At 40.3% G+C, this 16,622-nt stretch overlaps 1 protein-coding gene across 2 annotated transcripts in view; it reads right to left on the bottom strand.

Moving 5' to 3' along the window:
* LOC135486141 (protein patched homolog 1-like) overlaps positions 1-16,622 on the bottom strand; it is a 38,991-nt gene that overhangs the window by 11,283 nt on the left and 11,086 nt on the right. For both annotated transcript variants that reach the window (XM_064768686.1, XM_064768687.1), the window contains exons 7-22: positions 13,541-13,649; positions 13,153-13,245; positions 12,702-12,823; positions 12,383-12,530; positions 11,637-11,777; positions 11,279-11,437; positions 7,092-7,190; positions 5,271-5,396; positions 4,981-5,099; positions 2,822-3,021; positions 2,427-2,608; positions 1,829-2,002; positions 1,418-1,556; positions 1,139-1,284; positions 758-929; positions 194-477 (exon numbers count right to left, since the gene is read on the bottom strand). In XM_064768686.1, the coding sequence (XP_064624756.1) occupies positions 194-477; positions 758-929; positions 1,139-1,284; positions 1,418-1,556; positions 1,829-2,002; positions 2,427-2,608; positions 2,822-3,021; positions 4,981-5,099; positions 5,271-5,396; positions 7,092-7,190; positions 11,279-11,437; positions 11,637-11,777; positions 12,383-12,530; positions 12,702-12,823; positions 13,153-13,245; positions 13,541-13,649 (2,413 nt within the window). The remainder of the gene's footprint in view (positions 1-193; positions 478-757; positions 930-1,138; positions 1,285-1,417; positions 1,557-1,828; positions 2,003-2,426; positions 2,609-2,821; positions 3,022-4,980; positions 5,100-5,270; positions 5,397-7,091; positions 7,191-11,278; positions 11,438-11,636; positions 11,778-12,382; positions 12,531-12,701; positions 12,824-13,152; positions 13,246-13,540; positions 13,650-16,622) is intronic.

Below are 16,622 nucleotides of genomic sequence, written 5' to 3'. Positions count from 1 at the left end.
TGCAAGACGATAATTGTGGTTGAGACGTTGTCCTAATAAGATAGATTTGAGATGAATTGAAACTGGAATCAAACACCATGGAATCACACACCTTCTAAGTCATCTAACTTTGGCTTGTGGGAAAAGAACCCATGATCTACCGGTACTCAAAATGTTCAATTATAAAACAGAATCTAAAGAAAATTATACTTACAACAACAAAAGCGGCCCAGGGGTTGATGAGAACAACAGCCAGGGTGAAGAATATAATAAGCAGTATGCAAACGAGAGACAACATGAGGTAGAACCGTAAGTTGATATACTGCTCCCAAAACATGAACGGATAACCACTTGGGTAATTTGGCAAGCCCTGATCGGAGAACTCGTCGCAAATGGCTCGAATCTCCTTGATGATGTCCACGGCATCCTCCGTCATGTCCACCATATCCTTTAGGTAGAAAGCCAGTTGAGTATACGTCAACAATGATGACTTTTCAACTGAAAATAGAAAATAACTAAGGTGAAATCAAATGCTACATTTGAACTTCGTCACTCTGCTTTTGTGCCTTCATCATCCAAATGAGACAGAATAAGAACTTTTAGATCTGCACTTTTGAAAAACTCAGGTTTGTTTTCTTCAAAGATCGAGATAGACTTTCTCCACATGATCTAGTTCGTTTATCTTTTAACCCATCACAACCACAGCAATAACGACCACTGTCACATTTTGGCAAAGACCTTCAATGCACAATTTCCACCTAAAACACAGGCAACTTACTCAATAGATTGTGATCATCCGGCTCATGGTAATACTGCTTTGGGATCGGATGGAGGAGTGCTTGTGACGCATCGTATGCCATGGCGTCATTCGAATGCCAAGCGGTGAGGTACGTGTAAAATGCATTAGGGTTTATAATGTTGTTTTTTGAGACTAGACGATTGGTCATTACCTGAAACGTGAAAATAGTTTAATCAGAAAACCATGATTATCTGATTAAAGAAATGATTAACTGATTAAAGATATGTGCCTTGCTATAGCTGTTTTGACTTTTTCTATTTGCTTGACATCCTTGATTCCATTCGTTTTGTGACCAACAGAGTCCCTTCAATAAATGTACATGTCTTTGTTTTCGTAAGGCTGATGGGGAATTTTACTTACTTGTTCCTTGTCAATCGGGCTATCAATATCACCCGTTTGTACCAGGAGCTTGTATCCGAGGATACCATCATCAGAAGCATTGGTAGACCAGCCATTCTTCGTGATGTAATTTTTGGCGACATCTTTATCAAAGGCTTTTTGAAGACCTGAAAATCAGAAGATTGAATGTAATAATGATTCCATCTGCAAAAGCCTACTATACAATGGATAAACTCACTTGAACAATTGGTTTCAAGTTGGGGTGGCTGAAGGTGCAATTGCGTTTAAAGTGCTACTCACCCAGTAACCAGTCGCAGAAAAGCCCAAGCCAGAAATCAGGGAGAGTCCCGTCTTTCTCTTTGATGATGTTGTCCACCTTCTGAAACGCCCGGTGGTATTTGTACAAAAGTTCTTGATTATTTGGATAATCAAAATCTCCCTGAAAAAGATCAAAAGAGAAATCCGTATGAGAAATGATTGATACAGGTTTCATATCCCAGACTAAAACTTGAAGGTCTGAACTGTGCAAAGAAACTCAAAAATTTGTAATCTTTGAGGACAAATGTTCACAGTCTCTTTCCACGTCATGGCCTTCTGCATGATATAAGCCTTGATTTATTTTTACTTGGCATCTTTTTTTGACAGATACTTGGTCAAACACTTATTTTTGGAACAAAACAGGGCAAAGTGATGGAGATTTTGAAGACTTACCTGAGTAACAGCATAGAAGTGAAAGAATCCGAAGTACTTGGACTGCGCTTCTAAAAAACTGTATTCGCTCGTCCCCCTTGGGACGACGTCAGTAAGGTCAAGGCCGTCCTTGACTTGCGTCGTTCCCCACACACCAATACCAAACACTAGGCTAAAGATTACAATGACTAGAATCTGAAAGAACAGGAAAGATCTTGCATTAGTTTGTTCACGAGAGTTAAAATCAAACCCAACCAAACTTTTAGATCAAACATTTTCACAAACAAAATCAACTGCTTTGTTTTGGTTGACATACATGTCTTTGCTAAGAGATCCTGTTCTTATAAGTTGATGGCAAAACATGTTAAGATTTTAACACTAATGTCATCAAATCTTGTCCACCTATCCCAATGAGCTTGGTAGACATGCGGGAGCAAGGCGATGTCATGATGGTCATGATGTGGCTGCTAATATCAGTGCACAAGATCTATGACACAATAGTTTAACAGCTGAATATTCTCCAAGCAGCTAAATATCATAGTCAGCAGGTATAGGAGAAGCAAATTTCCTGCCAAACAGATGTCACAAAGACAAGATGACCCAGAGATGATCACTTTACCTTGATTGGAGTTTTCTCCAGAAGAGGTCCATAAATTCTGTGCGCGAATGCTGTTAGGGACCATCTACAGCACTCTTGCTGGGCCTGGCCGCAGCGCTCTTTACATGTCATCGGCGAACCATCTCCTGTCAGGCACTGGCGCGAGTTGCTGGCAGACGGAGGTAAAGAGGAGGGAGGGGGAACTGAAATAATGAATTGAGAAAGAAATCAGCCAAGATATCAACACTTTTCATAATGATCATTATGAGGCAAGTTGATAGATTTTTTTAGGTTCTTTAGAGAAAATGGCTTTACTATGTTTACAAGCTTTGCTATGTTTTCAAGTGAGTTAAATTCCTGGCAAAACTGACAGGAAGGGGACAAACCGATCTTTCCAGCAGTGGTGCCATACTTACCTGACTGAAAGGAAGGGCTATGTGATATCGTTGACACTGCATCAGGAGCTAACACGGTGACTGGCTGCTGCCCTGTGGGGTCTGTGCGTGTGATTGTCTGGTGAAGGGTGTACGGAGGGGGCGGACTCTCTCTCCGCACGAACACTGGCGACTGCTCTGGTATTGGAGGTCGCAGCTCTATCACTTGGTTGGCAATGGAACTGAAAAGGGAAGATATCAAAGATCAAAGTATCATCTGGAGAGTGGAGTTGTGAATCGTAATGTACCGGTTTCAAACAGAGTCAGAACCTAAAGTCCGGATGAACTCCAGTAAAACTTTGAAACCACAATATGAATCAGCTACAAAATCTCACTATAAACTATCATATTAAAAAAAATGAAACGGCCAGGGGCCATTGTGCTCACCGTATAGATATTTGGTGCTTTGGAATTCATCCAAATTAAGAAACATTGAACATGTATAGTATATAGGTCAAACCAAAGTCGGTATGACATGTGATGTATCGTTGCTTGGGGTAAGTACCATAAGAATATCATCAAAAACAAGTCACTAATAAACGAGATATTGCACTTTTTACCTATTTTAGTTTTGGCCTCCTGGTGGTCGAGTTGAGTACCAGATCAGATCGAAATTCCGTGTCCGAGGTTACATGACGTAGGGAGTCATGTGTAAAAAATTTCAAGTTCAAAGCTTTAGTGGTTAAGAAATGTGCCATAGTTACAATCAAACGACCAATTTACGCCATTTGACCTCTGTGACCTTGAAAAGCAGGTCAGATCAAAAACTCATATGATATGTGATGTATCCTTGCTAGGAGAACCTACCATAAAAATGTTATTGAAAACGAATCACTAAAAATAAGCAAGATATTGCACTTCTTACTTTTTCCATTATGGCCCCCTGGTGGCCGAATAAAGAATCAGATCGGGCCAAAATTCGGCATCAAAGGTTATCTGATGTAGGGGGTTATATGCACCAAGTTTCAAGTTCATAGCTTTACTGGTTAAGAAATGTGCCATAGTTTACACTCTAACGGCCAATTTACGCCATATGACCTCTGTGACCTTGAAAAGTAGGTCAAATTGAAAACCCGTAAGGTATGTGATGTATTCTTCCTAAGAGTACCTACCATAAAAATCTTATCGAAAACAAGTCACTTATAAGCGAGATATCAGACTTTTTAGATTTCCACTTTTGGCCCCCTGGTGGCAAAGTTGAGAATCAGATCAAACTGAAATTCAGCACCAAAGGCTATGTGATATAGGGGGTTATACGTACCAAGTTTCAAGTTCATAGCTTTAGTGGTTAAGAAACGTGCCATAGTTTACACTCTAATGACCAATTTACGCCATATGACCTCTGTGACCTTGAAAAGTAGGTCAAATTAAAAACCCGTATGATATAAGATGTATATTTGCTATGAGTACCTACAACAAAAGTTTCATCGAAAACAAGTCACTAATAAGCGAGATATCACACTTTTTAGATATCGACATTTGGCCCCCTGGTGGCCAAACAGAGAATCAGATCGGACCGAAAATCAGTGTCAGAGGTCAGCTGACCTAGGGCATACTGTGTACAAAGTTTCAAATTCATAGCCCTAGCAGTTAAGAAACGTGCCACTGTTAGGATACGACGACGACGACGACGACGACGACGACGACGACGACGACGACGACGACGGACACAGCGCTATCATATAGACTCCCCTTACGGTGAGCCAACAAGAACTGTGTCATGTTTTCACCACAGGTGTTTCATCTGAAGCTTGAAAGCAACAATAAAATCGGATACACATTCCAGAGTATCCATGTATCAGGTTAAATCTGAAACATGTCAACTTCTCCTTTTCTTGAGGAGGATAGGCTAATAAAGATTCGTTAGGCAGGTGTAAGGTTCTAATGTTGAAAAGAAACAATAAATACATGACAAGGTTGCTGATAATATCAAATATGATACTAAAGCACACCTCTTGAGCTGACTCAAAGATTTAAAGGGACTATACTTGACACAAATGAGATGTATGCTCATATAGTAATTCTGGCATTAGACATGTGGTTCTTTTTAATAAAATTTTCAAACTATTCACAGAAAGGAACTGTCTTACATGCACTAACCCTGTCTCCCTAACGAATATACGCCCCCATGATAAACTTACCCAGTAAAACAGCAAAACACATCGACATGTTTGTTCTCACGACGTATAAGATCCAGACTCACGATTGCTGGGAAGACCAACAGGATCGAGCCCATGTTGAACAGAATCAAGATACCCGCCTGAAAAGGTCAGAAATATGTAAACAACATATTCTTCTTTTGCATATGGTTCATAAAAAATAATGCACATCAATGAAGTCAAAGCAAAGCTAGGACCATGTCGATCATTACTCCAATACACCAATCGTGACCAACTGTAGTGGCATGAAAGAAATGCTTCAAAAGTCTCACCTGAAGTGTGAAGACCCGAAGTGCTGGGATAGGAATGATAGCTGCCAGGAAGAAAGCAAACATGTTGCAGAGTGATGTCAGAAGGATGCTGACCCCTGTCCTCTTCAGCACCTCACCAGTCTGCTCCTGAAATATACAGGGGGAATGTTATAAGGACTGTTGACAGATTAATCAGTATGAAATGGGTAACAATACTATAAAACAGTTGCATAATGTCCCGACTTTGATTCCCCTTCTGTGTATTTAGCCCCCTCTCGATGACCTTGGTTTGAGAAAATGACCTGACGGCCTTGAGTCGGTACTTGAGTTGACATGATGGGGATTAACTAACATACAGAAAATGGTACAACAAACAAACAATAAATAAAATAATCATCAACAACAATTGAAGCACATCAAATGGTAATCCCTTCCTTAAGTTAGAAAGGAAAAAGGCACAACATGAATACTCACAGGGTTGCCTGAGCAGCAAAATAGATAATATTACCAATCAATAAAAGTCAATAAGACAAAGAAATTGAAATCATACAGAAGAACTTATGGTCAACATTTAAAATAAACCCAAAACCAGCAGGCAGCCATTAGAAAAGTGACAAGTTACACGGTAGTTTGCAGATACTCTGTGGCCAATGACAAAGGAACTGACGGCCGTCACTTGATACAATGATAGGTAGAAGATATAGGGCCAACTAACTTTATGGATGCCCACAATCTCAGATGAAACACAGATGTTTCCAAGGTACAGGTATACCTTAAGGGAGACCAAGGGCAGGAGCTAGGGAGTCAAGTCTTTGTTTTCCATGTCAATAATATGAACAGTTAGAGAGATCTGATCGACTGATGAGAAAAATATTTCATGTAAAAGCGAGTGTAATGTTAGATAGTAGAGACCTTTGGTGACTTTGAGTATGTAAATCTAGCCGAATCTACTCCTGCCTATAGTTCCTTCAAAGTACCAAAGTCTCCTCTGACAGGCAGAGAACTACAAGGAGATTCTACTGACTTAGTACAGGGCACGCCATAATACTGACTGATCACAAAGCGATGCATAAAATTGGGATCGGCATTTCGAGTTCAGCAATTCCCCACCTCCACACATCAAATCAGAGTGCTTGTTTGGCCTTCGCTGGAGGAATTTTGAGTGTAGTATCAAAACGGCAGACCAAATATTCAATTATCAGTCAACAGCACTTCAAGTCAATATAAAGACCGCCGTGAAGTAGAAAGCAAACAAAATAACTCAGCAGTATAAGTTCAATATCTTTTAGTTATTCTCCAGTTCCCCTGCATATGCCAGTCATCAATAGTTCCTCCTGTGGCGGATTTGCGGAAAGTTCCGCTTATAGATGGTCAGGAAACTTGAGCTGATGGTCAGCCGTTGGGTGGCGGCCCACCGCAGATGCTGACCTCAGACTCCTGGTGGGCAAGTGAGCAGATGAATTGAACAAAAGGAAACTAGAACAAGGGCACTTCAGATATATTTTGGCATTTGACAGGCAAGAGGGATTTTGTCGCCTTTCGATCGGAAAAGCTTCAGCATTTAACCCAACTCTGACAAGAAAGTAAACCGGTCTTGACCATCATCTTTTAAAAAGGGCCAAGTATATCTTCAAACAAATCTGACTGTGAGAGTCAACTAATCTTACTATCAAGACTCATGATATGTATACCGGTCACTAACAACATCATAAAAGTTGATACTAGCGACCGATGTTTCATCGATGCCAGTATCGTCCCTTACCTTGTAATCGAAAGCAACAATAGACAATGGCAATCCCCTGAAAGGGACATTCTTCAAATTATCTAAGAAAGTGTACTCACCATGTAAGGTATGTCCTTCTTGTAAGTGTGTTCACCAAATGCATGCACCATGAGGAACATATCATCGACTCCTAATCCTAACGCCAGGAATGGGATGATCTGAAAAGATAGGTAACCAAAAGAGTTGTTTTATAAAGTATGTAGATTGTATGAGGGACAATATGTCTAAAATGATATGTGTCAAAACTGAAAATCAGGATAAGCTTTTATTGATAAATCTTGAAATTGTTATCACATAATACACTGCAGCTAATATGTTAAGTGTTTCATCACGACACTTACGATATTTACAAAGATCAGTTCGTCCAAATCACAAGGTTTGTACGCAAGATTGAACCAAACACACCCACTGATAGATCTTTTTGCCAGAAAAATGCTGCATTTCTCAAATTAATCACTGAAGCAGATTTACATTTAATCAACGGGGTATTCAGCCAGGAGCATTTCTGCAGACAAAGCGGAATACCGCTACACCCCGGTAAACAAAAACTTGGGTGGGCCATGTACAAAACGAAGGAGCAACAACAATAGGGTGATCTGACATCCTAACTATGCAAAATTATCATTTGAGGGTTATACAGACTTTAAGACTCTTCATGATAAATGCTCAAATGCTACCAAGTATTATTCTCTTGTTTAGAAGTCAGTTAAGAGACAATTGACATTTGCTGCCAGTTTGCCCTTGACTGAATTTCGGGCAAACCTCTTTTTAAAAATGTCAAACCCACTTGACACTCTCGGCTGACAAAAAGACTTCATGATATACCAGTAAACTGATAGGAAACGAGTTGCAGGAAACGAGTAGCTACAAGCCAGCAGAATAAAACAATCACTACAGGGAAGATGACTGACTTTTAGTCGAGCTAAAGAACAATAGAAAAGTTGGGTTCATCCTTCGGAGACATATGTTGTTGATCAAACATTAACATTTCCTACACTATTATTTTACTTCCCAGACCAGAAGGGTTAATATCTTTTCAAACTTCAAAGAAAGGAGTACGAGGCAAGAATTCTGAAGAGTCGATATGCCAAATTGAGTATTCTATCTACCCATGCAGAAAAAACCTGCCGGAATTGCATAATAAGTTTTCAGGTGTTTTTATCCAGTAGGAGCCTCAGGTATGCTTTACCTGCATAACTACAGGGTAGCTCGTAGATACTGGAGATAGTGGCCTGAATTCAGCTGTAAGACCACCCAGGTTCAGGCACTGCTCCAGTATAGGCTACCACAGTGTAAACATTATACATTTGTACAGTTGGTTTTTGCTGGCCCCCTAGGACACTACAGGTAAAGAGAGTTTAACCCTTTTACACAAAATTAACTTTAATGCTGTTGACATTGAAAGTTTCTTCATGTTCATGTCCATGTTATCAAAAATTAGCCAGTTTCCAATGAGTATATGACAGAGAGTGTAGGCTACTCCAGTTTTGGGTAGAGTGACATATTAACCAAGATAATTAGTAAAATCTAAAAGGCTATCGAGGTTTACACTACCTCTTCCTAATTAACATGCATGAAACATAAGATATTCAATTCAGTATCACCCCAGCTGCTTTTTTTCACCAATTAGACTCTCTGACGTCTTTTTTCTATGTTTTTTTTCTTCATCAGGCTTGATTTCCTGTATATATGATCTATAGACCAATTCATTGAACTTAGCACCTATCCCCAGATTATAGAGAGAAGGAGACCAGCTGGATATTTTTCAACTTGCTAAAAGTCAAGTTCACATCATACTCAAAATGAGGCTTCAAAATTAACTTGAAGTTTTCTATCTGATGTCAGTATCCAGAGGATATCGGGCAGTGCAGCCATAGGAAATCTGGGGAGAAAATTGAGGCTGCAGTTGTGAAGTCCCCACAACATTAATGGGGCTACTGGGCCAACCATATGAGATGCAGCAGCAACAGTCCAATCAGATTTAGCATCATCTTACTTTAGCAGCATCTACACCATCCTACACAGCCTAGATATTGACGCACTGATCAGGTCAAAAAAGGCCTACTTCTATACCAATCATCCCACTGTTTATTCACTGTTTATAAACAAAGGATTCTGTTACCATTTACTGACAGTCCTTATAAACAATCTACACATTCAAAGGCATAAATATTTATCCGTGTCCCAGAAGAGCTGCAGGCGAGATTTGCCTGCAAAACTGCCACCAACCTGAAGGCCCATCAACCAAAGCATCAACCACTGTTTAGATGACTGCCAGTCTCGGCATAACGTGAGAAAATTAAATCATGTTTCGAACAGACTTGAAAGCTTTGCCGAAAAACATCTTGTGGCGTGTTTGTGCAAAGTGTGAAGAGTGATCAAACGCAGCACACCAGTTCTAAACTTGCTGCCACCCAAAGTCCTACCTAGATGCTGTAGAATGCTATGCGAGCAATAGACTGCCAATTAATAGACATATCCAGAACATTTTCGAAACTACAAGTCTGGCTAAACATGTGTCAAGCTCAAACAATCTACAATGGAGCAAAATGAAATCACGCCTGGCTACATGTGTATGTATCATGTTACAGACCATGCAGTTCCAAAGAATTAATTCCTTTAGAATTACAACTTTTTTAAACTGCTGAGAGAATTCACACCATCTTTCCCAGGCGGTTCTAAACTGTCAGGTTTTCAGAAAAAGTCACGTTTCTAGGAATTCCACAAGTAGGTGTAAATTCGCCACACCACACTGACAAAGGTAAAAGACATAACATGGTGAACCTGTTAGCTTTTCTAAAGACAAGAACAAAAGCATAAAAACGCTAAAAGACCTCCCATGATCCCAGGAAACTGGAAGATTAGCTGGTCAGTGGGTGACACAGCCCACCCACCATGATCGCACCTAATTGACCTCAGAGCATCACAAAATGAGAGAAACTAATAAAATCGTAAAGATGTTGTTGTATAAAATACATTGGTTCTTGATCAGCAATCTGGGCATTTTATGACAGAAATTCAACCATGATTTTTTTCAGATGCAAGACATGACCAATTGGGAAATCAGAGCTCTTAGCCAGGCCACCATGAACTGATTATCCAAATTGCTTCTTCCCTTTTTTATTATTTACAAGCCTACATGCACAAACGCAAAACCTTTAAATGAAGATAGATCCCAATGAAGATAGATCCCAACGAATCTGACAAATTTACCAACTCCAATTTACAAGGCAGAGCGAAAAGTAGTGCTGCAGAGGCCTTCCACTTCCTGAACAAAGAAATTATTTTTCTGCTTTGTTTATTTTTTCTAAGATAAAAACAAGCCATCGCCTGCTGGCAAAGAATCTTCGTAAACACGAAATCACTTGCAAAAACTTTGTCTGCGGTAGGCAGCTCTTATACACAGTTTACATCAACCACGGCCAAGATGCAATCTTGAGATAGAAACTGCAGATATCGCAACAAACATTAAAAGTGTGTATAAACTACTGGTATTAAGGCTGACCTGAAAAAGTGCTTCTGCACATTTGTAACACTTTATAACTGATCAATTTTTCATGCAATCATAATAAAAAGTAGTGCCATCATAAATCAGGCTTCATTGAAAGTCAATATGTCGCTATTTTTGGGGAGTTAAATTAGACATCTGCCAAAAAAAGCTTGTGCTTTGCAAAATATTTAGGCGTAACAAAATTGCATGGATTTTTCTATAAAAACTGCCGCAAGCAGTCAGATTTTTCCAGCACTGATAATAGCCGGAAGTTGCCCCGGAAACCTTTTTCCTCTGAACACATAGTTCAACCTTAATTTGAAGTTAATTCATCGGTCACTCATAGAATATCATTTATGAACCATTCCAGAAGCATAGGCTGTTTTCAAACTATCAAATTATCAACATGCTCCTGTTTGATACCCTGCAGATTTCTCCTTTCAATTCGCGGTCTTTTTCGACAGCAGCACAACACTTCCATTACACCCCGGCATCAGGCATGTCAGGCCAACGAGCCAAAAATGGCAACAGCAGCACCTGACTGACTTTATACAGTATAAAACAGAACCATCATAACTACAAACCTTGTAATTTAGAGCTGATCAGTATCTGCCTTGGGATGGAGCATGGAGGTCTTAATAATACCTCCATGGATGGAGCAAATCATTACAGGCATAGCACTGTCAGTTGGACACAGCTATTGATCAGCCAAGGACACAGCGAAATCAAGAACTCATACATAAAATAGATCCTTACCTGTGTTGTAGCCGCGTTGAATTCGATGCCAAGGACACAGCATATTCCAAGCCCCGCCGCCACGGAGAGAGCCACAAGCATGACGCCAGCCATACCAATACCACTCTGGGAGGACACGGGATCAGTCCATCGTAGTAACGACACACATGCATACACAAGCTGAAAACACAAATCATTTTCAAGAGTAAAAAGTCTGAAAATAGTTTAACGCAACGGTACCATCTTTCCAAGTGACCTATTCCGTGGTTTAAGAAACTCGTAGGTGCCCAACGATAAAGTTTTCAGCCCTCATTAAATGAAACATGAACTGATACAGTTTTGTCCGAACGAAGTCGGGAAACGTCTTCAACAAGCTTACCATGAGTACGTATCCAAGGACGACTCGAACCGGACTGACTTTGGAAAAGTCCTTGATGATGTCATATAGCGATGTTTGGGAGAAGGCGTATATGTTATCATGGTCTGCGGCTGTCGTCTCATTGATAACATTAGAGACAATCTGGAAGAGTACATACATGGATTTTTGAAAGTTCAATACAAGGTTTTCCACAAGTGGTAGGGTACTGTGGCAGAGTTTGAGTCAGCTAACTAATCCAGTACCTCTGAAAATCATCTCTTATTTGGTCTGCAAAAGTAAATTTAATGTGCCAACCCAAAAGTGATGAGGAAACTAGATAGGAATAAATCTCCTCGATGCTTGGGATACCAGAGACTACATACAGAGCATACCTGTACTTTAGTAGCCCTTCAGACTAAACACATTCTTATATACTGTACATTTCACATAAAAGGATACATTTAATGGAATTGCTTCCACTTTTAGATACTAGTGGTGAAAACTGTATGGTCACAGATTCGCGGCAAGAAGGGGATCACTACAAGATGAGTTTCAGCCAATCCACTCCAAACATCTTTTATGCTTGAATCCATGCAAAATTTTGTATGCCGGGCAAAGTTTGCACGAATGTTGCTTCAAATCCAAACATGTGCTGCTTAAAGGCATCAAGTTAGCTCTGGGAAGACAATGCCAGCATCAGCAAAAAAAACATTGCCTGATTGGTTCAGATGGCTCCAGCATTTCAGTCTGATTTCCCGCCAACTTACTTGAGAGAATTTTCTTTGCCAAGCCTCTAGAATCTGCTTGGCTTTTTCTTGTGTCCATTCAAGGTTATGTACTTTATATCGATCTCTGTAGAAGTTGTACATTTCTCGCTCACCCATCAACTGTATAATACTCTGTAACGCCTCAACCCTGGAAAATCGTGAGAAGATTGGTAAGTTTTCATAACAAAATCAGGATTAAATGATGAAAGTTAGAAAGTCCCTTTTTCATATCACTCATCATGAAAATGCTACTTTTTTTACATCTCATATTCATCCATTCTTACCATTTTGATGACACCTACAGGCATGATTTACTTACCTGACTATGTGCCCGGTTCTATTTTTCTCTATCCCTCCAACAATAAGGTCTTCGTTCCATCGTAAATACTTGGAGGCAAACCCTGTGCACCCGTTTGTTAATTCAGCACCAATATCAGGAACCTGAAGAGAAGACATGGAAACAATGAAACAAATACGAAAACAAATGGTTTTACAGTCAATTTCTGGAGGATATCGCAATGTCTTTTAATTTACTTTTGACCCTTTAATCTAGTCTCCACTTTGGATAAACATTTTATCTTATAGCTGCCTGTAATACTATGATTTCCAGTAAGGCAGCCATGTTGCGCAAATTGATTTCATTTTCAACTTACCTACAGGAAATCCAAGTTGCCTTGACTGGGATTCGAACCACAGACATTTGGATTGCTGATCATCTTGGTAACTGCAACATTTTTTATATTCGATTCAGATGAACAGAAACTGCTTACCTTTTTTGTTTGAAAATTAGGTGCCGTAACAGGACACATGACATCATGTGGATCTATACAAGGTTTTTCCTGATAAGCACTGTCAATACCCGCCTGAAATCAATTCGAAAGGAGGTTTAGCTTTGGCACATCCACAAAGATAAAGATGAAGGGAATTTTCAGGTGCAAGTTTAAGATTTTACCATAGAGCAACCCTAAGATCCAAGGTAGAGAATGTGTGCTGTTAAAAGACAACTTAAATGAAATGATATCTGATGCATTTTGATGCTCCAGGAGTATTACGCTATATGCTACATTCTCTTCCATTATTTCCAAGGTGGCAAGAGATACATGCAGACAACTTTCATTTTAATGTTGGTAAATAATTCAGATCCAATAACATACTTACTCTATTCATTAATTCCTCAAACTGACTGAAAGGAAAGTTAAAGGTTTTTAAACCAGCCAATATCTTCATTGGATTTAAGTTGGTCCACCAAATCTGACCACTGTGACCCCTGCAAAGATAGGATAAACACGTACATGTTAATAGATAGACAAGATATGCTGCATTATTGTACAGTGCACTATCAGAGATGGAGCTACCTGGATGAGACATCCACAGCCAACCCAATCAGTTCAGATTCATCCTCTATATTTCCTGATTGGGTGACAAGTGTGAGAGTGTTCCTTTAATTCTCATCATGATGTGGTCCCTTTATATTTCACCTAGGATAAGCAAAGCACTTCATTGAGCCAGAGTAATCATATAGGCTACAATCTACCCACAAGACATACGAGACTAGTGTTTACATCAGCCAAGTGAGACCACCCAGATGCACGGATGTTGTTTGGAGTACATGGAGATATATCAAGCCATGCTTTAGTGCTCCACATAGATATGAAGAGAAAGCCTCATGATATATGCTGGAAAGTACACTGGCAGGCCAATATCATAAGTGATCATGCTCTCCCCAAACTTGAGCAAGGCACTGTGTTGAGCCTTTTTAGAAGTCAGGCATGGCAGGTCAACAGCATCTCACAATGGTGCCAGTGAATATCAGAAAAAGTCCTACCTCAGACAAAGCTGTGACTTGGGTCTCAGCTGCCTAATGCACAGTACACAAGGTAGGCCTATCTATCTGTGTGACTTGGCAACCGCAGACAGGGGTAATTGATTTGGGTGAGGAAAGAGTTGAAAGATTGTGAACCGGACAGGAGGGACTGCCTTTGTTTCGAAAAGATGGGTCTGCCAAGCCATATGGCCGATTCAGGGTGAAACTCAAGGGTGAAACTGAAACAAATGAATATACCCATGCTACACAGCCAAGGGCATGTCAGCCTTCTTACAGTATGAAAAGAATAAGGCAGTAAAGCCAGCCACATGCTGACAGTCTACCTGAGGACCTCCAGCTCGATGAGCTAAAACATCCACCAAGGTGAGCTGGGCCATGGCCAACAAATAGAGTTCTTGGCTTCTCAAATACCTGCTTCGAAACGCCTCAGAGTTTTACTACAATAAGAAGTCAATGCTCACCCTTAAATGGTGGAGATGATGAAAAATCATCTGATCATTTGATCACGGAACAGCTAGCAGGGTAAAGACATACACAGTAGACATCGGCCCATACGAAGGTCATTCACATTCTCCTCCTTTTTGGATGATAGGCCTACTTGTACCTTACTTGAGAAAGCAATCAAGTGACTTCAAGATTGGTAAGAAGTCATGATATTATACTAAATCATCAATGAAGCCTAAATATTATTCCTTATACTGGTCTTAAACTGCAGTTCGCTTCTGAATGAACTTATGACCTCGTAAGTATCTACATTAAAGAAGCTCCACAAAAAACTGCATCTAATCTAACCTGTCATCACTTGACAGAAAAGCACCTTTAAGGTTACAACATATCCAGTTTGAGGCCTTTAGAAACAGATGTTCCAAGGATTACTTCAATGAAACAAATTGAGGGAAGTTTACTGCTTAAGTCGTAACCGTCTGGCTCAGACCCTGAGGTCAATGAGCAGTCAGCTAACTTCAAAAGCAGTACACTTGTTCAAATAGCAACTCCTCAAGCTTTTGCAAATCAATATGCATGGCATCACTACCCGCGTCCATGGTGGTATAGCCTAAATTGAATAATACTACTCCTGCAGAACTGGCCAAGGGGCAGACTCTATTATAAGAAGTGACCTGGCATTGTGAGCGGGTTGAAAGCCCCGAAATATGTGTGTGGCCCCGCCAGGCTGAAGTGGACACCCATTGTCCGTAGGTCAGCAATGCATCGTGCCATTGCATAGCATCATTTGCAATGCCAGTTTCTCTAGATTTTGGGCGGTATACGGTAACACGTGTCAAGTGATGGTCAAGACTTTCTGTTCCGGTATCACAAAGTTATTTCAAGGCTTTAACATTGCTCCTTTCTGCACGTTGGATGGCCTGCTCCTCAGCCCTGAAGATCAAATACTTATACTCAAAGCAAGGTATACTTATACTCAAGTCAAGTTCTGACTCTTATATGTGCCACCACTGGCACTGACATAAGCAACTAACTTAAAGCAATTTTGGTGATGTTCCAGTCCAGCAAGAACCTGATGGTATGGAGGCATTTTTTTGTTTGACTGAAAAACTTGCAGACAAAGAAAAGCCGCTTCCCAACAGTAAAATCCCTTTCATCCGAGAAGTTTGTTCCAAGTTTAAGGGCTTTATTACCTTTTACAGCAATCTCACGATTTCATAACGAGTTTACGAGACCAGCAAACCCTGCAGCGCAATCAGACCAAGACACCAAGGAGCCAGAACCTGCTGCCTCCCTTTACCAACTGCCATTCCAATAAACTGGGCGAGAATGAGCGACAAGTGAACACAGAGATGCAACCATTCACAAAAGGCATAAAAGGGGCACCAAAATGGTTCTTGTCTCGCTATCTACTTGCCCATCTATATTGGGACCCTCCATTATCATTGAAGCTGAGAGTCTGGCGATTTCTAAGAAGTTCTCCTAATGGACAATATTGTGAGAGGAAACACCCGTTTTTATGGCTGGCACTAGAGGCAGAATGGAGGAGGTCTGGCCGAGACATGATAATAACTTTTGGTTCCACAATGCCAACAACCAGGTTGTAAGAGGGGGGAGCAGTGCATCTAGACTAGAATATCAGGTAGAATGTTGATATCCTTGAAGTTTTCATACCAGTGTGTATCAGTGTAGCTTCTGATAGTTGTCAATTAAAGCTACATGTATGCAGTAGCGATATGTTTCTTAAGTTATTTGAATTTTGGAGCTTGTGAGCTGCAACATCAACCCACCGTACTGAAAGGGAAATTTAGTGATTGGGATAGACCTACTGATTCCTTCATCGAAAGAGTTTAAAGCTATCAAGAAACAAACACGTAAGCCTACAAATGGTCATAAGATGCTACTCGCTGAGTTTAACAACCCCACGGCAAATATTGTACTTCATTTAGCCTAGGGAAACTTCAGTGTCAA

This window comes from Lineus longissimus, chromosome 4 (assembly GCF_910592395.1).
Source record: "Lineus longissimus chromosome 4, tnLinLong1.2, whole genome shotgun sequence".
NCBI lineage: Eukaryota > Metazoa > Nemertea > Pilidiophora > Heteronemertea > Lineidae > Lineus > Lineus longissimus.
The sequence above is the reverse complement of the archived record's forward strand: the minus strand, read 5'-3'. Positions and strand labels throughout refer to the sequence as shown.